Source organism: Jatropha curcas, chromosome 9 (genome assembly GCF_041381405.1).
Source record: "Jatropha curcas cultivar XTBG-Jc1 chromosome 9, XTBG_Jcur_1.0, whole genome shotgun sequence".
In the NCBI taxonomy this organism is placed as follows: Eukaryota; Viridiplantae; Streptophyta; class Magnoliopsida; order Malpighiales; family Euphorbiaceae; genus Jatropha; species Jatropha curcas.
In genome coordinates, this window is record NC_143159.1 from 6,081,195 (window position 1) to 6,106,819 (window position 25,625).

Sequence of the window (25,625 nt, forward strand, 5' to 3'; positions counted from 1 at the left end):
ATTTTTTTATAAAAATGGTGAATTTCAATAATCAAACGTCTGCATCATAAAAATAGTTTTCATGCAATAAATTATTTAAAATTTTTACTATCACATGGCCGTAAATATGAGGTTTGGTTCTTTTCAACAAGTTGAAAAAAATGGTTGCAGTTAGAGAAATTAAGCACACTAGATAAAAGAAAAAACAAATAGGAAAACGATTAGTGTGTGAAAGTCATAATCAACGAGCGATCCTAGGCAAGGCAAATGGCCCCCAAATATCACAGTGACACAGACCCGTGCTTTGGGTCTGAGCAACCAGACAATAGAAGCTCCCAAAAGCGAGAGCCATCACCACCACTTGGTCAAAAATTAACTCTCTATCTCCAACGACTTTGACCTCTGCTGTTAAAAATACAAAATAAACTCCGCACCACTCCCAATATCTCCACATATTATAACTTCACCAAGAGGATTGGATTTTGCGTTAGAAAACGAATTCCTCGTCTCAGTAGTTAATGTAAGATATTTATTTTATTTTGAATGCTCTTTTCGAGAAAGAAGTTAAAGAAAAGAAAGAAATAAAAGAGAGTAAACAAAGCAAACAAGAAGAAGAAACAGCAGCGCATCTTTCTCATACTTTCTCTGCTTTTGATGTTAAACTCTTGCTGCCCAGTGCCTCCCTTTCACTGCAAAAAGCAAAGCAATGACCCATTTTCTATACAACAGAGGGTGACCATTTATATACAACAGTTAAAAAGAACAGAGAGAGAGAGAGAGAGAGAGAGAGAGAGAGAGAGAGATCCCATGGGGTATTCTCCCTCTCTCATGATAAGGTTATTCATTCAAACATTTCTGTTCTTTTTCTTTTTTCTTTTTTCTTTTTTTTTTTTTTTGAAAGTTTCACAAAAATATATTCACGAAATTCCATAAACTATCCATCTCTTTTCTATTACGCTGTACACTTTTCTTATTCCAAGTCTTCTCCTTCTGCCCCCCATTTTTGAATCTTCTCTCTGGGAAACATTTTCCCCGTTCCCTATACCTATCTTTCAAATCTTCACAATTAACAACCCCCTTGGTTACCACAAGAAAAAAAATATATATATTTCCAAAAATATAATTAAGAAAATATAAAAAAATAATAATAAAGAAGGAAATCACAATCCCCGTTTCCCTCTTCCATTCATCCTCCAATGTACAAGTGCTTTCCCCTTCATTCATATGGCTGATCTTCAAAATTCAGCCGAAAAACCTGATGCCGAGCTCTCCTACCGCAGCATCTGCAGTGTGGCTTGGTCCATATCTCTCAAATTATTTGCTCTGATCACTTTCTGCCCCTGAAGGGTGGTGCAGTGCATTCAGATTCAAGCAAAATCAGTTTCTTGTACCAGACCAGTTTTTACTCGTGGTTTTTTTCTCATTGCTACCTGTCTTCTATAAATATTCTACCAATGAAATCTCTGAATCTCTTTGAGTAGTGTTTTGGATCCACTGCTGAGATGGACGTAGGATCGGCTTGTAAGGATTTATAGGCATGCTCTAACTTCTTGCTAATATCGTAGTCTTGCAAGATATCAATGATCCCAAAATAAAGGACCACCTCATAGATCTCACCATTTCTTGAGGGGGTTAAATGGCTAATCCCACCAGGGGTGTACTGATCAAAATCACTCCTTCTTGCCATTCGTTCTGCTCTTGCTGGCATGTTTGCTCCCAGCCTTATCAGAGGTTTCCTGCATACAACACATTTTTAATTCAACTCAGTATCGATACACATTCATAGACAAATGGTCAAAACTCTAATTGGATATGCATGAAATCAATTCAACATTCATTCCCCGAAAACTACTATTTTGTCTGCATCATTTTCCATCATGTATAAATACAAGGGGAATAAATAATAATTAGTGAATATTATCATACTCTCCCATCTGCACAAAATCACAATAAAGCAACATTGTATTGCCCTCCGATAATATAACAACAAAGTTAACTAAGAGAAACTCAGCCAAAATAGAAAGTATTAAGTACAAGACTCGGCTCTTATCTAGGAATGCATAGGACCACCACCCAGTATGAGCCCCACAAACTACTGTTGTCTACAGAACAAACCCCACAAATATTGCAACACAACATAAGCCACTTTCAATTATTCTGTTGATAATGATAAATTGAATGACAGAAATTATTAGCCACTTTCAATGCCAGAACAAACACTCAGCCACATGTGTATGCAATCCCTAGTCACATGAATATACATGCGTCAATGACTAATTGAGTAGAAGCCCCCTTTTCTTTGAAACACATTTTAACTAACATTGGTGCAACAGTAACTAATTAACTAAAACCAGAATGTACAAGAAATGTACCGGCCAGATAAGATCCGATCTCTGTCTTGTAGCTCTGCCTCGAGAAAGCGGCAGCCACGCATGAACTTCTCATTTTGATAGGAATCCTTACTTCCTGCTTAGCCCATGGATTTAATCAGTAAGCATATTGCTACGAAAAACTTAGCCAAAGAAATTATTACCGATGATCATCTAATTACCAGAGCGCAAAACAAACGGTGACAAACCCATTTTGTCATAAGTGTTATCATCTCGGAAGTGAAGGCCAACCAAAAGACTGTAATCCATAATTCTCTCGGCTTCTAAAAATTCACAATCCCGATTAATTTGCCTGCACAATATTAACATGCATGTTATTAGAAATAAGGGAAAACCAAACGCAGAAGTCAGGGCAGACAAATGCTGACAAGGTAAAAACAATTCAAATTCTGTCACTTACTTGATAAGCTCCTGGTACCAATTCCGTTGGAGACGAAACACAAAATTAAGATCTAGGTCCTTAAGAGTTGTGGTTTCATCAATCTCACCCTCAGGCTTATCTGTTGTGCGACCATGGGAGGACCCCTTAAGGTCAAATCTCCTATGTATTCTATACTCAGAGCAGAACAAATTGCCCATCACAATGAAACGGGTCTGAGTTTGAAAAATAGCATGTTGTCAGACGTGAATAAAATTGCAATAACAAGCGACATGATAGTAGAAACTAAACATTTCCCACCACATACCTTCTGCCCTCCAATTGGCTTAACACAATGTACACCAAAGAATTTTGTCACTAGTGAATTCTCATACCGGCAGACATGTTGGTAATAACTGGGAAGCATCCTAATAAGCACCTAAATACAGGCAACCAAAACTTCAGAACCAATGTAATTTCAAAATTCTTATTTGAATGAGGGCAAGCTAAAACACAAGCATTAGACCAATTGCCAGTTATGCAAATATTGAAATATGCATGCCCTCCACGAACTTTAAATTTAATAAAACAGAAGTCAACCAAGTGGGCAACTAACCTTGACTTCTGATTTCTTCACTGTCTTGATCATAAATCTGTCATCCTGAGTAAGGTAAAAGAAACTTCCACTCTTCCCAGGAGAAGACAGTTCTCTAAGGGCATCATTTCCACAAATAGCTAACATGTAATCAGCAGTATCCACTTGGAACAGCTCCCTCAAATGTCTAATGCAGCAAAGCAGGAAAGAAGAGGGGACAGAAATAGCATCAGATGACCGCCATAACACAAAAGATAACGAAACAGAAGAAATAAAAAAAAGTCCAATCTATACCAGCAGGTCCGGCACACCAAATGAAAATCAAACATATTACCTCAAAACTTGAACCCATACAAAAATATAGGACAAATTGAATATGCAAAAATAAATATAACATAACCAGTACCTAAAAACCATCGGACAATAATCCTTCCAACGAAACTCTACTGATTGATGTGGAGGAGTTATCTTTGATCCTTCGGGTGGAAACCTCGTCCAAAACTTCTCCTTAGGATCAAAATCAGTTGGCTTCAGGTCCCTCACAATCTGGGCGTGCTTTCCGACAGAATATCTGAATAGGGAAACACCACACAAATCAAAACGGAGTACAAGAACGCACATAAAAACAAAATCAAAACGGAAATTCCCACTTTCAGAAATGAACCCAGAAACTCATATCATAAAAGCTAATTGAAAAAAAAAATAATTACCGGATGCCCAATTGCAGATTAAGCATCAAATCGTAATTCTTATGCCCTTTAGAAATTGTCTCTCCAGGCTTTTTCACCTCTCCGCCATTAAAACAACATGGCCCTCTCCTAAACTGCCTAAACCCATCCCGATCCAACCCCTCCCTGTAAATCAGAGAAGCCTCTACATTATCAATAATATCACAAGTAATATCTCCAGCCTCACCATCACTCTCCCATATACATATCCTCGGAAAATTCATGTTACTCCCTCTAGCCCCATCCACCGACGACCTCTTTCTCGTCCCCGCCGCAGCAGGCAAGACCAAATCAGCTTCGCTCCCTTTCATGCACTGCTCCTTACCATTTCCAGGATAAAAAGTCCCGTTCAATTCTTGAGCCATTATATCTTTATTACTGTTCCAGGTGCCGACGTAACAACTCCCATCTGGCCAAGTAAAAATGCCATTTCCCTTTGGTACTCCATTTTCCCATTGTCCATCGTAGCGATTCCCATTTGCCCACATCAAAACCCCTCTCCCTGAGATGACGCCATTTTTCCATTCACCATCATAGACATTCCCATTTTTCCAAACATATCTTCCTTTCCCATCTTGGAGATTCTTCTTCCACGTTCCTTCGTAGAAATCTCCGTTCGCGTACCGTTTTTGACCATACCCGTGTTTGCGATCGGCGTTCCAGGAGCCTCGATAGGTGTCACCATCGGATCCGATAAATGTACCAAACCCTTCCATCCGACCGGACTTAAATTCACCCTCAAAGGTAGCACCTGAAGGCCAAGAGAACTTCCCTTTTCCCGATGCTTTTCCCCTGCGCCACTCTCCTTCATACATGCAGCCGTCAGTCCAGAGGTACTTCCCCGATCCGTGCGGCGCGTTTCCCGAAAATGACCCGATGTAGAGATCGCCGTTGGGCAGAAGCTTCTCCACAATAGTGGAACCCCCGGCGCTGCTAGTATCAACTCCTGCAGCAGTAGCGGTTGTATTAGTGGGCGTGACTCTACGAGTGGCGGACTGGGATCGGGCACGATTAACAACAATAGGTTGCGGCGGAACCGAAACCACAAGTGGAACCGGTCTCGAGTTATCTTTGTCTGCCACTAGAACAGGAACCTTATCTACCTTATCTTCCTCTCCTGATTTCTTCTTCTTAGCACTTGAAACGACGTGGCTTGGTTCATCAATAAGAAGTCCCTCACGCATTTTTGGCTCATAAAATACCCTCCTCCTTCTGGCCTCTGGTTCCGTTTCTACCACCCACCCAATCTCTCTCTCTCTCTCTCTCTCTCTCTCTCTCTCTCTATATATATATATATATATATATATATATATATATATTCTCTCTCTGTGCGTGTTCTGTTTCTATCTGTTCAGCACTGCATTTGCAAAGCTTGTCGCCGTAGAAATGAAAACGCCGGAGAGGAATAGCATTTCCGGCGGATTTATGTGTTTCTCTCTCTATGAACTTTGTGTTTAGGTTTTTCTCTCTCTAAAACTTCACTTTCTCTCTTTAGTGCTTTGTGTTTGGAGAAATAGGTGGGAATCCTACAACACAAGGAGGACAGTGTAGAGAGAGAAATTAAAGAAGAGGATCGAAAAAACAAATAAATAAATAATTATCAGTACCAATAGAAACTGGAAAATTTTAAAAAGCGAAAAATTACAAACAAGAGAGAAAGTGAAAGAAAGAAAATGTGTTGTGTTGTAATGTAATGAGCCGGCTTTTGCCTAGGGAACGTTGCTGGTTACTATGCGAGTAAATGCACTAATCCTATTACGAATATGCCCTTTAGTTTTGTCTATAATTCCTCGTCTAACCCTTAACTGCAGTATCTATTTCCTCCGTTGGTTTGGTTTCATCGTGACGTGACGGAATCGCCTAGGAACTTCTTCAGGTCATTATGTATTGTTACGTAATTTCTTCCTGGTTTTATTTGCCTTTATATATCCGTTTAATTACAGTAATTGTCCTTTTATTTTTCCTTTTTTCGAGGAAATGGAATTTTTATTTTATTTGCTGGTCCACTGGTCCAGTTTTATAAGGTTGGTTTGACGATTCTCTTTCTCTTTCTCTTTCTCTTTCTCCTCCTTCGGTAACTTTAATTTTTTGCGCATAAATATCCGAAATAATGGGCGGAATTAGCTTACGTGTTTTAGGACATAATTCAGAGGTTATGTTTGGAAACAAGGTTGACGAATCCTTAATATTTTTTTTTGTAATGGGAATTTGGAATCCAAATTATTTTTCTGGTAGCTTATCTAATTCCATAATATTCTACAACTGGAGTTTTGGTAGCTTTTAAATATTTACAACCGAATCTAATATTTGATGATGAAAGAAACCAAATTCCAACATCAACAAAAAAAAAAAATTGCCTTTTCTTTGCAATTAGTGTCAACTAGGGAATATTAGTATCATTCCAGTAATTCCTAATAATCCCACCAAATTATAAACTAATTTTTTTTATCATGGAAATTAGTAGCTCACTAGTCAAGCCTTTAATTACTTTCATTTAATTAATTAGGATATTTTCGATTAATTTATATACATTAACATCAAGTCTCTCTCCAAGCAAATTTAAACTTAGATATAAATTTAAGTTTAATCTTTAAGCAAACTTAAAAAATATATATATGAGTGCTAACTCTAGAAATCAAATTCTAATAATAAATTAAAAATAAAATATACTGAGTTAAAAGAAATTTATGATTGTTAAGGCTTCCTGACAAATAAAAAAATGTTTGTAAGTTTTTGGGTTTGATAATGCTCAAAAGCCTGTGCAACATCAATATTATTCGTAATGGATGGACCTAAATCACTTTTATTATGGCCCACCTTGAAGCCCATATGAAATTATTGCGGAAAGTCCAAGTACTATTTGTAAAAAAAAAAAAAAAAAAAAAAAAAAACTATAACTTTTTTAAAGAGAGATATTGCAGTAGACGGTATAGCATTGCATTTCCACGTGAAAGGGCATAAATTACAAATTACAAATTAAAAGATTAACTAAGACATCATTTACAAATTATACAGTTGAGAGGAAGAGACAAGTGATAAAACATCATTTTCAACCCTAACTTAGATTGTTATAATGAGAATAGATGTGAATATATTTGGTTAATCTTCAATCTAAAGTCATGTAGATAATATATTACCTACTTCAACTTGTGTGTTCAACCAAATGGGTGAAAGTAAAAAATTGACTACAAATAGCTTTTGATTGGACTAAAATGCTCAACTTGCTTTATCTTCACTAGACAATTTAGAGTGTGGAGAGCAACATTGAACTAAAAAACTAAATTAATTGTAGTTGTGAAATTAGTAGTTGTGCTACTCACGATTCCACTTGATCATTGTCTAAATGAACTCATATAAATTTGTAAAAAGAAAAATATACGTAATAAATGATGAGAGTAAATTCAGAAAATGCTCAAGAGATGTGTTTGTTAATATTAATCTGAAAATCAAATAATTTTTTCTATGTTCTCGTACACTTATTTATAATACAATTTAAATTATAACTGATTAAATAACCTTTATGGTAAAAATCTTAGTCATAAATACCGAACAAGAATCTCGACCTTTCAATGACTTTCGACCTTTTAATGACTCTATTTAACTGAATGTTACATTGAGGATTACACTTGTTTAAATGAAATTAAATACTGTTTGGATTTGACTAGTCTTTTGCGCTGTTCGGACTTTGGCTTGCTCAATTTAAATCTTTTTCTTATCAATATATAAGTTACCCTTATTCTTTTTATGAAAAAATATATAATCCTCAACTTTTACTTTAATCCATAAAAAACTTCAATTCAAAAAATTAGACTTAATAAATACTTTATTTAACAAATTGAAAACCTCAAACTTATATAATTAGACCAACGTATACTAATTGAGAGTAGGTGTGTATAATGAATGGTGAAAATCTAAAAATCTGAAAGGGAAAAGGAACAACAAAAAGGAAATAAATGGTGCAGATTTGTTTTTCTTTTTCTCTTATTTTACAAAGTAAATCATTATTGTGCCAATAAATAAATACGTGTAAAATGAGGATTTTCAAAATCTCACCTTTCCAATTCCAACCCATTAATCGTTTTCGTCCACTGCCAATTTGTCGTGTCCATTTAGCCTAATAAAACAGTGTACTGGTACATTTTACACCACTCAAATATGAGATCCTTAAACAATGTACTAGTGCAATATTTTATTTGATGATCCTTTGACTTGATTGGGGTGATTCAGCCATGCCTAATCTGATTATTTGGCTCTAATACCCTCCTTTATATATATATATTCAGCATTTGCTATATCTAAAAAATTAAAATGAACTATTTTACTTAATAAATCATATCAAATATAAAGATTATAGTAATGAAAAAAGTAAATAAAAATTAGTGAGAAACTCCAGCTAATTAATGCACTTATTTATACAGAAGTTATTAGATTCATTAAAAAAAAAAATTTTTAGATACCACAAATACAATTAATCATTGTAAAATATGATATTTTCTCAAATAAGGCACACAAATAGGATTAGATTAAAGCTTTTGATATAATCTAATTTTAAAAAAATGAAAAAAAATATATATATTTAGATAATCTTGTATAGCAGTAGTACAGGAATAGGTCTCACAATGCATGTGGAATAATAAATTCACCTTTTAACTAGGGTGAGTGATGACCCCTCACACCTAATTAATAAGCTCTCTTCGTCTTTATTAACCTTTTGCTTCCCTTTATTCCGCCCGTAGAATTAATTCAGACGTATGCTTTCAACCACCTATTAATCAACTTATACCTTCCTCACTGTTTCTCACGAGTTATGACTCATGTAATTTATCATTCTTATTCATTTTTTTTTAAATATATATTTTTTATATGTGCACCATCTTCTTTTATGGTTGATTTATATTGTATTTAGCAATTATACTTTTTAAGTAGTTTTTAACGTTTTGATCTAAACACATTTTTTATAATATTCGATAACATAACGTTTAAATTAGTTTAAAGTAGCGATTTATAAAAGATCAAACCCTGTAATTTTTAGTATTTTATGAAAAAAGCTACTCAAATAACTAAAAACTATCAAATCAACTAGTTTTACCAAACAATCTTTTAATATTTATATTTTTCATTTACGTAAAAAAAAAAAATTTGAATGCATTACCTAATGACTAATAATTTTCCTTCCTATAACATGGTTTATTAAATTGCATCTTCATCCTTCTCGGTAGAGAGAATGGTGTAAATAGAGATAATGTAATGATATAAAATATAATCCTTTATGTAGAAAGGAGGGGGATTGGGTACATAATGATAATATGGAGCATACATTAAGAAAAAAAACTCACCAATTTTATCACATATATTTTTCTATCTTGTAGCTGCTTTGGGTGTTGTTGGTTGTGTTTTGCGAGATACATATAATAATGACACGAAGTAGTATGAAAAATATAGCCACTCAAGTAGTAATGGGTACTTGGAGGCAAGTATACACGATGCACAAGTAAATCAGTTGATGAAGAGACCATTTCTCCCCTTTTAGCTAGGTAGGATTATTGGAACCAAATTAATTAAAAAATATTAATTTATAATACTCTTGGACAAAAAATTTATTCTAATTTTTTTAAATTGAAGATAGACATAGAAGATGAAGAGACAAATAAAATATATGTATTTAATTATTTTTCTTAGGAAAACTCGACCAAAAAACAACGAATATGTACGTATGAAGCGAAAAAACATTGGACAAACAAGAAACACATGAGCAAACTCCTTAACTCAAAACCACAAAAGCCAAAAGACCCTTCTTGGATTTTCTTGTCATTAATTATAATTTGTTTGCCCAAACAAATACTAGATGAGAATGACATTTTGACTCCCCATCCCTTAATATTAAAATTAGCAGCAAATCTTGTGATTAAGCAACCTTTGACAATTAGAGTTAATTATAATATGGCATTTAACAATCTATTGGCTTGTATATCCCTTTCAATTATATGATTTTAACTACTAATATTAAACAATTATTAGTTGGTGACTTTGATTTAATCTCCCTAATATAAGTCTAATTATACAAGAAAATGGCAACTTTGATTGTTGCTTGTTGAAAGTTAAACAATTATTTATTTAATTAGTTAACAATTCAAAATAATACTATTATAATTATCCTCTAATCATTTTTAGCCATGCATCTTCCATTACTAATTCAATGTCTACCTTGTTATTATTATTATTATTATTATTTTATTTTATTTAATAAGAAAATGATATTTATTTTTTTAATATTTGCATTTTGTTTGAATTTTTTGTTTTGATCTTATAATTAATTCAGTTCTCATTTAGATTATATCCAAACAATTAATTAAGATAACAAAAATAGGAATAATAAAATGGGCGGAGCCAAAGAGTCGCTTTTACAGTTGGAACGGGACGGCCTGAGCTGGCAGAATCATGGGACCCATATTGTGTTTCTGTTTTTATTTTTATTTTTTTTACTAAGCTGTCTGTTGGTGGGGCCTCGCTACGACGTCGCTTTCTTAACAGTCAGACGTGCGACGCTGTCTGCCAACTCAACAGTTAGACATCATCGTCGCCCACGCTTCTCCACGTAGGATATTTCTGAACAGGCCACGTCTTCCTCCGAAGTTGGATCAGAAGTGTAATTTCCAGAGTTTTTTGTGCTTTTGTTTCTATATTAAATCTGCCACTGTACGCGTTTCTTTGCCACGCGGCATATCGACACCAATTAGAGCTATCCACGTGCTTCCTCTCTTAATTTGCCAAACTACGGGGCATTATGTTAGAACATTGGTTTTTCTTTTTTCTTTTTTTTTTTTTTGAATCAAGTTAATAATAATAATAATAATAATAATAGAATGGAGATTTTGATGATTTTGGGAAAAAAATGTCCATAGTATTTTAATAAGTTTATTGAAATTTATTGCTGAGTAAGATGAAAGAAAAAATAGATATATATTTTTAGGAATACAAAGTGAAATTTTGTTTATATATTTTTTAATGCAGTCAATTATTGCTTTCATTCTTCAATTATTTGTTGCAATTATAACGAGCCACCTAAATCTATTTAATTGTCTAAACTATTTAGTTGGTAATAATATATATAATATATGACAATCAAGTGGTGGTCTGATTAGTCTTCTCACTTATGTAAAGAGTGAGAAGTCTCAAGTTTGAGTCATTTCGATCACAGTGGTCATAATTGTTTTCACCAATTTAATAAGTTAAGGGAAGAGCTATCATTGATTTGTAGCCCGCAATGTTATTTCATTTTATAAAAGTCTGAATTACAAAATAATATATATGATTTATATTTTTTTATTTGACACCAAGTTAATATCACAATTCATTTTTCTCGAGTCATACTAAATCGACGCTCGATCATGTTAAAGGCAAAACAAGTGAGACTAATAATTCATAAATGAACTCTTTTATTTATAATGTAATCTCATGAACTAAACTTTGATCATTAAGATGGAAAAGTAAATTTCACTAGTTAAACTAATTCTTAAGAGTTAATATATAATATATTACAAAAAAAAAATGTTATGATAAAAATTTAATTAAATCATAAAAAGAGAAAATTTACAAATGCACTTAACACCTATGGTATAGTTGATATATAATAAATTAAAAATAAATTATTAGCTGGTGAGATGAGAATAGACATAGGAGACAACATTGAACTAGTTAAAATAAATTAGGATATTGTTTTGTCCTGAAAATTGACTCATCCAGTGAAACAAAATGGAAAAGATTAAATGTCTGTGTCAAAATGTCAAATTAATGGTAAAGCAAGATATACCACATTCACATTTCCATTATTAGGTCACCATCTTAGGCCAATTACATTTACACAAATTTTCACAATTGGATTGATTTCAAAATGGACCGTCTAATAAAGTAGGAAAACAGAAAAAAACAGGTCAAAACAAATAGGAAAGATTTTTTATGTGGGAGCCAAAAGACACACAGGTTCTTCATTTGACAAGTAACTAACGATTTAGATATTTCAAGCATTGTTTAACTAATTGTAACAGGACTTAAACATAATGTAATACAATTAAACGTATTTTAGCATAATATTCAATATTTATATTAAAATATAATTAGTTATATTTATTATATTTTATTAAATAAAGATAAGTTTATATAAAAAAAAAAAAGAAAAAAAATTAGTACATGCATGTACAGAAGAGGAGAAAAAGGATACGGAATTTAGCGTCTGAGCGATGAAGCTATCAGATTAGCTGGTGGGCGGTGACCCGTTTTTACACGCTCTAATAGGTCCAATCAGACACCAACCATGTGATCTATACATCCAACGATTTTCCTCTCTTCATGCAATTCTTTTGAGACAAAAAAAAAAAAAAAAAAAAAAAGGAAGAAAAAAAAAGAAAAAGAACTTTTTTTTAAAGTTTTAATATGAATAAAAAATTAAAAAATTACATTACAATTTATTAAAATGTATCTAACCAATGATATACAAAAAAGTGATGTAAAATAGAAATTTAAAAATTTATTTAAAAAAAATATAGAAATAATTTATACATACAATGAAAAAAAAAAGAAAAATTTATTTTTTTAAACTACATAATTTGATGTCAGTGATACTATAAATCATATTTGCATATAATATACATAATGTGAAGTCATTTATTGAATGCATTTAAAGGTGAATAAGTGAACTTTTTATATGTAATAAGAAAAATACAGTGCTTATAATTGTGATTTGATGAGAGGAGTCCAATTTGGATTGGGCCCAACAAACACACGACGTGTGATTTTGTAAGCACAGAACATGCGTGGCACTTACATTACACCATCTAATAATCATATAAAATTTCAATTTTTTTTTTTTTTTTTGGTAATAGAAATTTCAATTATTTTTGAGAATATCATTTATACAACGCTGCTATACATAATATAATAATATAAGTCAAAACATAACATTATTTTTTACGAGTTGAATAAATAAACTGTGTTTTACGAAGGAATTTCTAAATCTAAGCAATTAATTATATATTTATTTATTTATTTTAAAACTATGGAATTAAGAACCGGATGAAATTTATTAAATTCATGGATTATTTTCTTTTTTTTTAATCAAATAAAATAATCTGGCAAATCCATGAAACCAAAATTACTGTTTCTGATAATATCTTATTAATTACATTTATTTATTAAGTTTGATAGATAGAATTAATATGCATTTATTTATAATTACGCAAATATTTAGTTTGTAAATTCCTTGTTTATAATTGTGCATGTTCCCAAATGGGCTTAACACTGTTTTTTAGACTGGGAGTTGGAAATAAACAAAACCTAATTGAATGATAATGTGCAATTTGATATTAGATTTGGGCCTAACATGTCTCCGGAATAAGAAGGTGAAGGCTTCTCATCTTTTCTCCCTGCTAAAACTGTATTTTCTGGAGGCAGCATCAGAAGCTCAGGTGTTATTACTTGTCAATAATATATATATATATATATATGGTCCCAAAAATAACTTGAAGCATATAATCACCAGCTTCAATTGGAACATTTTGTCTTGTAATAAAATGAAATACAAGTACTATGCAACTGAAAATATACTCAGATCAGACGGACACAACCCACTCTCTCTCTTTTTGTTTTTCTTTTAATATTTAGTTGCAGAGTGGTGAATATTCTCTGGCAGTTTAATTTCTCTGGTGTTATTGATGACAAAGATTTGGCTTTGTACACTTTTCATTTTTTATTTTGAATATTATGTTAAGAGGAAGAGTAACTTTTTTTTTTTTTTTTTCTTTTTGATTTGCTTATTGTGAATCTTTCATCTTAACTAATCAAAAGATGTGTTCTTGGAAGAGCTTTAGTTAGGGTTAGTAACCCATGTGGCACCCATCTTGAAAACTTCAATATGTCTAAATTTTATATGTCAACCGGCAAGAAAAGTGTAGTATTTTCTAATTAGTTTTTGACGGCTAATAATTTTGATTAACCTTTTGAACTATACTAATAATAATAATAATAATAATAATGTCAATTTTTGAACCCATAAATTAAATTTTAGTGATGAATCAGTAATTTTATTGAACATTAGAAATATGATAATAATTTCGATTAAAATTTAAAAACTAAAAGAAGTTAATTAACCAAGGATAACTCAAATTTATGTAATTTTTAACCAAATAAAAATATAATAGAACAGATTATAATTCTTTAATAAAAATTTAGTGTTATTAACCAAAGGGTAATTTCAATTTCAAGAGCCAAAAGGCAAATGATCAAATAGCGAGTCAAATATAGAGCCGCCCTAAGCTCTCTGCAAGCTAGCTAGTAATGTAGGTTAGTGGTGAGTGTCTTTGCAAGAAACTAGGCCTCAGACAAGCATGAGATGACATTACAAAAGTGAAGAGAAAAGGGGGGGAAAAAAAAGAAAGAAAAGAAGAAACTGACTCGTTATACATAATTTGGAGATGAGAAGCAAGTGTGCTTGTTTCTTTAGAAAATTTTTGTCTTTTTAACTATCATCAATCAATCGTTCAATCTCAGAAATTAAAAAGAAAATATCAATAAGAATCTGAAAATTCTGACGTGAGACACTCTTTTCTGGCAGAATAACAGCAACAACACTGATAATCATCTTTTTGTTTTTGTTGAGGTGTTGGTGGGCTCCATTACAACTCAAACAAAGGGTTTCCCTTGATGGATTATTTGATAATATTGGTATTTAATAACATCATTTTTCTAAGCATTCTTTAACTTATTTAATTTTTATAACCTCAAACTTAGATATTGAGTTTAAATTGACAATTTAGTATATTTAATAATGAGTCGATATGACTTAACTCTACTTGGGCGAGACTTGAGATAATGGGCCATTTCAAGGAAGAAGGAATGATTGAACGGTGAAGATTGATTGGACGGATAGATCAAATATAATCATATAATGACATTGTTGGGTCACCTATCTATCTAATCTTGCAAGCATGCAGAGAAAGAAGAAAAGGCAAGGAGTAACAGTTGAAGCAACAACGAAACTTTTGGTTAATATCATCTCATCTCCTATTGTCATTTGTCATCAGAATACAAAAATCCCTTATTACGTCATCTCTGAAACCATGTTCTTAGGAAAGAGTGAGAAAGAGAGAGAAATATGGGTGATGGTGGTAGGCTCAAGTTAGGTGTTAAGGCTATATTTTTTAGATACAAAATGTCAGAAAATACAATCAGTATGCTTAGGTCAAAAGGCCTATGCATTATCCTGTGGAATATTACGAGTAGAATCGTGTAGTGTGCATGGATTCCGGAGGATCGTAGCACCAGTAGTAACAGATTTTATGTGTACCACTTCCATGTTTCACCTTATTAATCACTGGATATTGGGATGGTCTCAAATAACGCTTCTGTTTTACTGCTTTTGTTTATTGATTATAATAATTAGATTTAGTTTTGATTCCATGATCGGACTACTCAACCTCCCAACACGTTCCATGCGTCAACCTGACTTATACTGATTAATTTAATTTTGTTAGTCCTTTTCCTTTTCTACATTTGTTTCTTACATTTCGACATATAATGTCAAAACAGTTGCGTTAACCAAAATTGTAGCAGCAATCGTTACATGGAGGAGGCCAGGTGGTCCAAGTGATACATACTCAAAATATGGAGCTTTTGGACTGTTGATAAGGTCTTGATCTAAAAAGTTGTAATATAACCTAATAGACCAGAAAAGAAAAAAGTGAAACATTTCTCATGCTATTTGGATACCATCAGAACAAATATATTGTACATAGTATAAATGTTCAATGGTCAAAAAATTAAGGAGAAAAAGAGAAAAAAAAAAGGCCTTGGAAAAAATAGGAAAGCAGGTTAACATGGAGAACAACACACAAATTCCGTAATATGTATTGCTCCACCATCATCGGTATTATAGTAAATTGGTGAAGGACGATGCTGCGGCCACTACACATTGTCTCCCAAATTGCCTATAACATATTTTATATATTGCGCCAAACCATTTCAGCAATTTGCATTGCAATTCAAGACAATAATTAGGAAATAATACCAATATCACCAAGGGCCATCGCAGGACGTCGAGAGAAGAAAAAAAAAAAATTTTATTACTGCATCTTAATTTACTTACAGGGATTTCACGAGATACCCATACTGCGCACACCTGCAGTTGGGGATATAAATCCCCCAAAAAATTGGAAAAGAATTGATGATAAGTTTGAACTTTTAATCAAGCTGATCAGCAGGGACTTGGCCAAATATATCAGGACATAAATCCCAATTGCCCTCTTCTCTTGCCTCCCAATATCCACCAGTATATCGATATCCATCACTTCCTTTATCCTTTGCAAACCAACGTGGCTTCCAACCTCTTTCTTGCATCTTCCGAGCCTAATTGAAATTTTCAACCAATATAAATCATCAATTTCCATCATAATAAGAAATGGTTTGTCATTTTATAAAAAATAACAATGCGTTTATTCACCTACATCTTAAGTGAAATGATAAAATAATAGCCATGGTCAACTTGTTTGGGTTTGAAACATTAACAACACCTATTGGAGCAAGAGCAAGTGTTATAGCATTCTCGTGAATTGTAAGTTCCGATTCCCAGACCTCATGAAACCTAAATTTGTTATACATCTTTCTTCTCCAAGTCCAACGTTTAAGTTACATGTGTGCTCAGTCATGGAATTAATATAGAGAGAGAGATAGGCTACCTGGCGTTGCCGTTGCTCAAGCCGCAATTTCTCTGCATTTGCCATTTCATATTCACCATTTTCCAAATACCTTTGATCTGGTCTAAGCCTTGAATCCGTAGGCGGCAATTTTTCCTGCACGAGAATGAGAAAAATTCAATGTTGCAATGAACTACACAAGCCACCAACAAAGTAAAAAACTGTTCAATTTGTGTTTCAAGACTAGTGTTTCATGTTCTTTCAAAAGTTAGGGACCATCTGACAGTTGACTCTCAGCATGCAAATGTCAAGAAAAACTGCAATTGCAAAATGGAACAGTACTAATGCAACATCTATCCAGTTTTTCACTCCAGTATAATGTGCTGGGATACTTGGTTAGACAAGCAGGAACTATCACCTTAAGCCCAGGGGTGAGCTCATTCAATGTTATGGCGAAGCGAGTCAAGTTATATCTAGTGGGAAATTGAGGAGGCTTGCTTCTCTTCCATAGCAGATGAGCATCTTTTAAAGATTCGTATCCTTTTCCCTTCGTAGGACAATCACCATTCACATAATGCATGCTCTCATCCCACTTTCCAAAAAGAGATGCCACTCTTTTACCACTCCTGTCTTGAACTATTCCTTGCACCTACAAAAACAACACAGTTCACACAAAATACCTTTTCATTTTCAAGTAATATAGCAACAAAGTTATCATTTCCAATCAAGTATCCCACACCATAAAAAGTAAATTCTACCAATATTCTGAATATTCTGCTTCTGCATGACAATGATAAATATTGGCAGGTTGAGGCATAGTAAACATACATCCAAATACAGTAATACGACACTGAGCAAAATTTAATCCATGAACATCACAGCTAAATTAAGACAAAAAACATCAGTCTTATACACCAAATTGATTTAAAAGCAGGCAATACTATAAGCAAAGTCTAAGAGTAGATGCATGAAAAAAGGTTGTCCTAGGACAGAACAATTACTAGGGAAAGAAAGCACACCTGGTGAGGATTTCGGTCTATGATGGACTGCTCCTTAAATTTCAGTTTGCATGAATAATCACGATTTCCATCAATTCTCATGGTACCATAGTGATCACAGTACAGCTTTCCCAATATGAGATTGTATATTGATGTTGTAACCTAACATTTTAAAACAACCAATTTCAAACTGGAACCTGACAAAAAAAACAATATGATCCGAGTAATCATACCTTACTCCATTGAAAAACTTCTCCATCATCAAATTCTAAAGTCAAAACGCCAACAGGATCTAGCTGAATTGAGCGACCCCAAAATTTGCTTTTTAAATTGCTATCTCCCCAGAATTTCCATCCTATACCCTCACAATGGCATGCAACAACCATAGGGTGATGACTGACCTGACAACAGTAGTAAGCTTCTTGATACATTGATTTAAATGGGGAAAAAGAAAAGGAAAAACTAAGCCAAAACAAAAAAGGTGCCAAAGTTATAATTGACAATAATTTTCTATATTGCAGAACACACTAGCAGTTGTTCTTCATGTACCTTGAAATGTAAAAGCATCAAGCCAAATTTCTCCACCCAAACAGGAGACTCATCCCTTTGGTACTCCGCCAGCAAAAGATATTTGTTCTAGTCTAATAAACAACTATAATTTTTATTCTTAATATTATCATTTTTCCCCTCTGAATGATCTATTTTCTTTACTGTCTTTTTTCCATCAGATTGTCACAAAGATTGAAATTAATATCATTCTATGTTTTTTCCTGAGATCGTGAACAACCCAAAACAATAACATTACCATAAAAAAATTGTCCCTCTTCAGATTTGTACCAAAACTACACTGGCCCTACCTCACCCTTTGGTGAAAAACCATGGTCATGTACTGATACTGCAACGAAAAGATACAATGCACTAAGAATGAGTTCAGCCCACAATCAAATAGCAGTTAACTGAACTTTGTTCTTAAGTTTAGGATGGGCTTTGCTCAGGCTCAATATCGTATAATTGATTCAGATAAGCACAAAGATCACTAAAGAATAGATCATAGAGCCGATGCTAACCTTCTCAGAGAAAAAACGTATGCCTTTATCTGGATAGTCAGCCTCATATGTTTCCCCTAATAATGGATTGAATGGCTTGCAAATTCGTCCCTCAGTCGAAGCATAACCAGATACAGCAAAAGCGGCCACATTAAGAATCCTCATAAGACTATTACCCTACAGCAGTTGAAAAAATGCAAATGCATAAGCCAAAAAGTTGTACATTCTATTGACAGCCTCATTGGCTACATAATAATAAGATGCCATGCAATAAGGGGATGATCTCAACTACCGTCAATTCTCCCATGGGCCAAAACTGCTCCATTAATTTTTTAAAAATTACTATATTTCCCTGACTCTCATTCAATGGGTAATGAAAAAAAAAAAATTACTGGAGAAGTAATAATCATTTAAAATATACACAGTCCATAAAAGAAAAAAGGACTTTGTACAAATGAAAGCAATAAAGAAAAATAGAATCAGAGAAGTTAGTATAACAAAATAAAAAGTAGGGAGGTCCTAAAGAATTGGAGGAAGCAAAGATGTAAAATAATTCTACTATCAAGGAAAACTTACCCTCCTTCCCCATTCATATGCTCGGTCAAGGAGGTATGAATATTCCAAATCCTCAAAACATTTTTGCAGAGAAGAGAGAGGTTCATTAAAGTAGACAGGGAGACAAACTTTAGTTAGATCCTTCCCAATATTATCCTTAATCATTGACCAAAGGCTGATTCCTTTCTCTTTCTCAACTGGGTCAGGTAACTTCTTACGCCGCTTAACATAAGGATAATTTTTCCCAACAGTTCTGATGGAAGGATCAATTTCATCTTCTGATTCAAGTGCATAAAGACCTTCATCGTCAGAAGAGAAAGATGATGTCCGAAAATCAGACCCACTGCTTTTGAAGGAACCTGATGATAGAAAATCACGAGTATCAAAGAAAGTGTTCTCATCGTCATCGGTTTCTTCCTCTGCAGCATCAGCTCTTTCATTTTCATCATCAGTTTCACTTGCACTAGCTTCTGGAGTGAAAACCAAGAAAAATTAAAATAATTCAACTATCACACATTATTTTACTATTAAAATAATGCATCCAAGATTATTAGAGAAAAAGTGCCCTGTGTTGTTCAGCCTATCAGCTTAGAATACTCTTCAGATTCCAAGTAAACATTGACACTTCTAACAAAAGAAATTGCATTTACCAATTGCGTAGCAAATATTAGTTCTATATTAATTTTACATAGGTAGCTAGGTGAAAACAACAAGCATAGTAAGAGATAGCCAAGTTGTCTTCGCCACTAATAAATTCAGGAGACTAACTTAGTCAACTAGAAATACCAAGTAGTGATAACCCAAATAAGAAGGATGGTTTAAACATCAATCAGATGTACCATGGTACACTCGCTGATGTTAATGAAACATCCAAATCATAGCTGATGTTAATGAAACATCCAAATCATAGCTGATGTTAATGAAACATCCAAATCATAGGCATTAACTTGTAAAATTAATACTTCATAATAAAATTTCATTGCATAACCACTTACCACTGGACTTGTCTTGTCTTGAGAGAGAAGAAGCCCCTTGATCATAGAACTGTCTTTGACTCTCATCAACTACTGTATTTTCCAGGTCAACCTTTTCTGTCTACAAAATACAATAAGTAAAAGCAGTTCCTCAGCAGAACTTGATAAAAAGAGATGGAGAACTTGAACCAGAAACAGATGTAGACATTTAATTGAGGCATTCATATGTAAATAAAATTGAATTTCTAAATTAGATTGTTCATAAGTTGAAGGAACTAGAGAATATAACGCATCAAAAAGATACGATGGAAAAGGGTACAGATTGATAAAATAGCAAAGGGAAACAATGAGGATAAAGAAATATGCCGACTCAGTTGCAGTAAAAAATTAACCTTCATTTGAATTAAAAGGTTGAGAAGAATAAAATGTTTCATGCAATTTGAGGCACTCAATTACACTCCCATGTGAGAGGATAAACTCCAATAAAATTTTCTACAAAGATAAGTTCAAGACTTTGATATGCCACATCATAAATAAAGGAGGCTGATTATCTAGTGCACCTATGATACATGTGCTGTTAAGTACCTTATGAACATCTATGAAACATATTAACCTTCCATTTGAATTAAAAGGTTGGAGAAGAATAAAATGTTTCATGCAATTTGAGGCACTCAATTACACTCCCATGTGAGAGGATAAACTCCAGTAAAATTTTTTACAATGTTAAGACCAAGACTTTGATTTGCTACATCATAAATAAAGGACGCTGATTATAAAGTAAACCTATGATACGTGTGCCAGTAAGTACCATATGAACATCTATGAAACATAAGTGGTGCCTATACACAAAACTAAGTGCTAAGAGCCTCATTTACTGTTTTAACATATATTGTCTAAAACAATAAAAGGGTGGAAAGAAAGAAGATTGCCACTATACCATCCTAGAAGCACCATGGCATCAAGTTTTCAAATGTTTTCTGCCTAATATCCCAGCAAAACAGCAGAAGTCACAATGGTGGACATTTTAATTGCAATAAATCAAGCCTTCTAAATACGTATTTATTATATCTATTGAAAATAAACACAAGATTGAAGGGAGCACACAGAAAATCCCACTTGGGGGATTTATGTTTGGATTGAAGACTTTGAAATCCATGTAATTTGTCAAAATTTCATGGAATTAAAAACATGGTTTTTTACTTACATGGATTTCTATAATATTTCTTGCGAAAAAATTAAAATTAAAGTTAGAGATTCAGCAGAAACCTAGCTCCCATATGAGGGCTTTTGAACAATCAAAAAGATTTTACCATGTTTTTGTTGCATCAAATGAGAGATTCATACCAAATCTATAGATTGATCAAAATGCCTCATAACAAGCTAAGCTGATGATCCTTTTTTCACATTTTTTTGAGATGGATCAGGCAACATCCAAAAGAACCAATTAGAAAAGGTCACTCAAAATGCCATAAACAGGTTAAACATACTTCCAAAACAGAAGAAACACTTTTAGCTGGATGGCAGCTAAAAAAAATTATAAGGTATTTCATAAACAATATAACAGGAACAATAAGCCAACCTCCAAAAATGGTGGGTGATCCTAAATTAATAATGACAATAATAATAAGTCTCAACAATCTACTGAAATTCACAAGTACACGAGTTTTTATCAAACCTTGTTTTATTCCTGATAAAAATGCACATTGTACATGAAAAATACATTCAAATCCAATGTCCCTTCTATATCATCTTAAAACGCACACAAAGCTATGAAACTAGCTTAATTCAGAACACATGATTACAAGATTGTTACTGAAGCTCATTCCTTGTTTAAAAAAAAAAAAAAATCTCCATAACATAGCTCATCAAGTGACTGCAACTCTCAGTAAAGTCACGTGGACTACCAGGACTATATTTGCTGCTTCAAACAATCTCTCCAAATATATTCCCGGCATAACTACTATTGACAATGGAACTCAACCACCTCACATCTCCCACCCAAATACGATCACTGTCACTTTTTTCACATCCTTCACCGCCTTATCAACCAAATTATCATCAATTTCTATATACTACCATGTCAGTAGTTATTGGCAAAGCACATAATGCAAGAGTTTGCAAATTTGTTTTATATAGATAGCCAACTTATCGCAAATTGAGAAAAAACAATAAATAATTTCAAATTTTGATTTCAGTCAAAAAATGATACTCGTAACAACTGTTAGAGGAGCTGATATACATGTAAACACTACAAAAGTTTGTGCAGGCACCAACAGCATGCGTATTAGAGGAGACATTACAAGTAGATACATAAAAAAAGGCCTATGTTCAACCTACATATACTTGTCACCCTGATGTTCTACAGTAAAAGCTACCACTTGCATTTTCTCAGGCTAAATAGTAAATAAAATAAATTTCTCTTCTAAACCTACAAACAGCACTAAGATAGAGAAACCAGAATTATAGATTTAAGACTAATCATGTGACCACGCAAATCAAACATATATCAATTACTGATTATTACTTTCAAAAAGATACACGGATATCCAACTCGCAACCTTCAAATAAATTATGGATACGAAGTAATCCTAAATGGAATAAAATGTTTACAACTCTGCACACTGGCAAAAATGTAAACCAATCAAAGAACAACTGTGCCTTCCAAACTTATATTTACTTAAATGGTCTAAAAAATTCATATGGAATTTGCAATATTCTCCATAGTAGGAAGAAAAAATGTAGAAGAATAAGTAGGAGAATTAGTAGTAGAAGAATTCCGAATTCAGAATGGCATGTTCTTTTCTACTTTTCATTACATGTACCTCTAACTGGCGCAGGGTGTCGATGAGGAGCCACTGCTTCTGCTTAAGTAGCACAATCTGGCTCTGAAGCGACGCAAACTCATTCCTCATGATCTGCTCGCTATCCAGGATCGCCTCCTCTCTCACTCCCTCTTCCTCAAGCCGCTGCCTCAGCTTCTCGGTGGAAATGGTAACTTTTTCTATAGGCGCCATTAGCTCGCTATTGGACATGCGAGGGAACATGTCCTTCACTGCCTGCAATGCTTCCATCCACGCTAAACGATCATCCCGCGACTCCGCTCTCAAATGGAGCCTCTTCGTTCCGGTGAAAATCGAGAATCTCTTATCATCTGATCTGCTTTCGCGGATCGACGATACCTATAAAAATAGATCGAAGTTTAACTATATAAATAACGCAAGTAAATTGAAATTCAATAGAAAAAAAAAATGACAATCAATTTATGGATTGATAGACAAGGACCTTGAGATGGATTTCGCCGACCGGATTGCGCTTAGGCTGAGGCTGAGAGTAACCATTCCTAGGCCTCGAGATCATTCTCATAGATTCGTCACCGATGACTTTGGATCCTTTCTCTGTCTCTCGATTAACAACGATCTTATCAGGTCCATGAATCTTATAATATGACAACACGCCGTCTTGTAAAACGAACCACCTAGGCCTCCAGCCTTTCCCGTAATTCACCCACTTATACAGAATGCCCGATATTCCGTTCCCTACTATGTCATTTATCCTCACATCCACCTGCTGCTCTCGCGGCAACGACAGCGAATTCGCCGTCACTGCTGCCACGGCGGCCGCCAATCGCTGGCTCGGCCGGCTGGCGCTGTTGATGCTTATGAGATTGCCGTTAATACAATCGGTGCCGTTGTTATTGTGATTTAAAAGAAGATTCTGTTGGTTATGGTTGGATGTGAGAGATCGGGTATTCGGGTCGGATCTAGAAGTGATTGCCATAGGAAGGTCCGGTAACGTCTTGGCGGAGGAATGATCGGAGACGGTGGATATACAGCAAAAATGATGCATAGGAAAGGAAAATTCAGACTACACGGAGAATAAACAGATCATGGAAGACCATATTGAAAACCTTTTTCATATTTTTTGTTTTCTTTTCTTCTCTTTTGGCTTTTGAGGGAGAAACGGGAGCCTAAGAAAAACCAAAAGAAAACGGTTAGAGAGAAATGGCGTGAAGTAGAAGGGAAGATTGATTCTGTTAAAACGATTTATGGCTTCAAAGGGCGAGAATGTAGAGAGAGAAAGTGAAATAAATAGCGATAAGTTCGGTGGAGAAAGAATGGAAGGGAAAGAGAGAAGGAATCCAAATTCCAAAACCCGGGTAACAAACAATTGAAGTCAATTGAATTGTTTTGTTGTTTTGAGAATTGAAATTTTTGATAAAAAAAAAAAAAATCAGATGTATGTATGTATATAAGTAATGCGGGACACGGGAGGCAGTTTAAAATGCGAAGCGGTTGGTTGTGTTACTATGACTTAATGACTCTGTCTTCCTGGCACTCCTTCCCCGTCTCCTTTTTAGGAGGAGTTTTGTTTGTATGTGGGCAGATACAGGTACAAAGTTAGGGATTCGCCGCCGGCGTGTTTAGATAGTGACATAGAGGTTCAAGATGTTAACACGTGGCGTGATTACAGTATGTGAACGTGTGTTGGGGGTGTTTGACGGGAATTGAGCGAAGGAATCAGAAAGCAGAACGGAACTCCGTGGTCCTAATCCTATCCGATTTAAATCCCGGTCCAGTGAGGATCTTCCCGGTTAGAAAATCCCCCGTTTTTACTTTAACTGGTAATGATGAATATATTTAAAAAATATTAATATTATATATTTTTCGTATTTAAAAACAATTTATCCAGGAACAACTTCAATCTATTTAATTAGCTAGATATTGATGAATAATTTTTTAATAAAATTTCAATATTGGTTGAACCAAACTAAAATAAAATTATTTCATGTATTTTTTAAATATGAAAATTCTTGGATAATAATTTACAAAATTACATAGTATTCACTTAATTTATCTATCAATATAAATATATAAGGCTTAACATGAGATTGAACTATTTAACCATAATGGTTAGATTTAGAGGTGTAGTTGTCCCAAGCCGATGGCTTTCTAAGAATTTGTTTGATATCATTTTATTTACATACTAAAAAGTTACATTTAGAAAACACAGACTGACAAAATAAGTAAAAGATCACCATTTTATGGACCTTGTGTATTGCCATAACCTATTTTTCTAATTTAAATTATTAACACAGCATTCTTTCGCTAATGGAAAACAAAACAAAAAACAATTTTTTACAAATTCGCCTCTAATTTATAAATAAATATTTTTTATATTCAAAATTATAAACTTTGATTTTTTTTTTTCCCATAGATATATCAATGCATGGGACCAGGGGAAGGGAAGCGGGAAGATGGAGTCAAATACAAACAGAGTTTATGATTTACACGAGGAAGAAGGGAAAATGATTTGCGATAT

The 25,625-nt window shown here is 33.7% G+C and overlaps 2 protein-coding genes across 3 annotated transcripts; both read right to left on the bottom strand.

Moving 5' to 3' along the window:
* Positions 1-816: 816 nt before the first annotated feature.
* On the bottom strand, positions 817-5,742 carry PIP5K2 (phosphatidylinositol-4-phosphate 5-kinase 2). The gene is made up of 8 exons (XM_012222771.4): positions 4,033-5,742; positions 3,729-3,893; positions 3,344-3,509; positions 3,056-3,166; positions 2,770-2,963; positions 2,531-2,661; positions 2,352-2,445; positions 817-1,715 (listed from the first exon to the last, which is right to left on the bottom strand). Exons 1-8 carry the CDS (start codon positions 5,232-5,234, stop codon positions 1,406-1,408), a joined length of 2,373 nt encoding a protein of 790 aa, XP_012078161.1. The 5' UTR covers positions 5,235-5,742; the 3' UTR covers positions 817-1,405.
* Positions 5,743-16,142: 10,400 nt separating this feature from the next.
* LOC105638885 (Pleckstrin homology (PH) domain superfamily protein) lies at positions 16,143-24,596 on the bottom strand. 2 transcript variants are annotated; one of them, XM_012222773.4, is made up of 10 exons: positions 23,589-24,596; positions 23,129-23,485; positions 20,328-20,427; positions 19,354-19,799; positions 18,799-18,954; positions 17,965-18,132; positions 17,753-17,893; positions 17,152-17,382; positions 16,776-16,889; positions 16,143-16,446 (listed from the first exon to the last, which is right to left on the bottom strand). In XM_012222773.4, exons 1-10 carry the CDS (start codon positions 24,150-24,152, stop codon positions 16,282-16,284), a joined length of 2,442 nt encoding a protein of 813 aa, XP_012078163.1. In that variant the 5' UTR covers positions 24,153-24,596; the 3' UTR covers positions 16,143-16,281. The 2 variants fall into 2 exon arrangements, with proteins under 2 accessions (XP_012078163.1, XP_012078162.1); XM_012222772.4 differs by having other exon boundaries at positions 19,354-19,802; positions 23,589-24,595.
* Between the last annotated feature and the right edge of the window lie 1,029 nt (positions 24,597-25,625).

Bases quoted from the DNA above. Each gene is read 5' to 3' on its own strand.
- PIP5K2 (XM_012222771.4), bottom strand. From the start codon at position 5,234: ATGCGTGAGGGACTTCTTATTGATGAACCAAGCCACGTCGTTTCAAGT. The intron at 3,167-3,343 runs GTTAGTTGCCCA...GCCTGTATTTAG, and splicing joins TGAAGAAATCAGAAGTCAAG to GTGCTTATTAGGATGCTTCC. The intron at 2,964-3,055 runs GTATGTGGTGGG...TTTCAAACTCAG, and splicing joins AGCCAATTGGAGGGCAGAAG to ACCCGTTTCATTGTGATGGG.
- LOC105638885 (XM_012222772.4), bottom strand. From the start codon at position 24,152: ATGCATCATTTTTGCTGTATATCCACCGTCTCCGATCATTCCTCCGCC. The intron at 23,486-23,588 runs GTCCTTGTCTAT...CTATTTTTATAG, and splicing joins TCGGCGAAATCCATCTCAAG to GTATCGTCGATCCGCGAAAG. The intron at 18,955-19,353 runs GTAAGTTTTCCT...CAACTGCTGTAG, and splicing joins CATATGAATGGGGAAGGAGG to GGTAATAGTCTTATGAGGAT.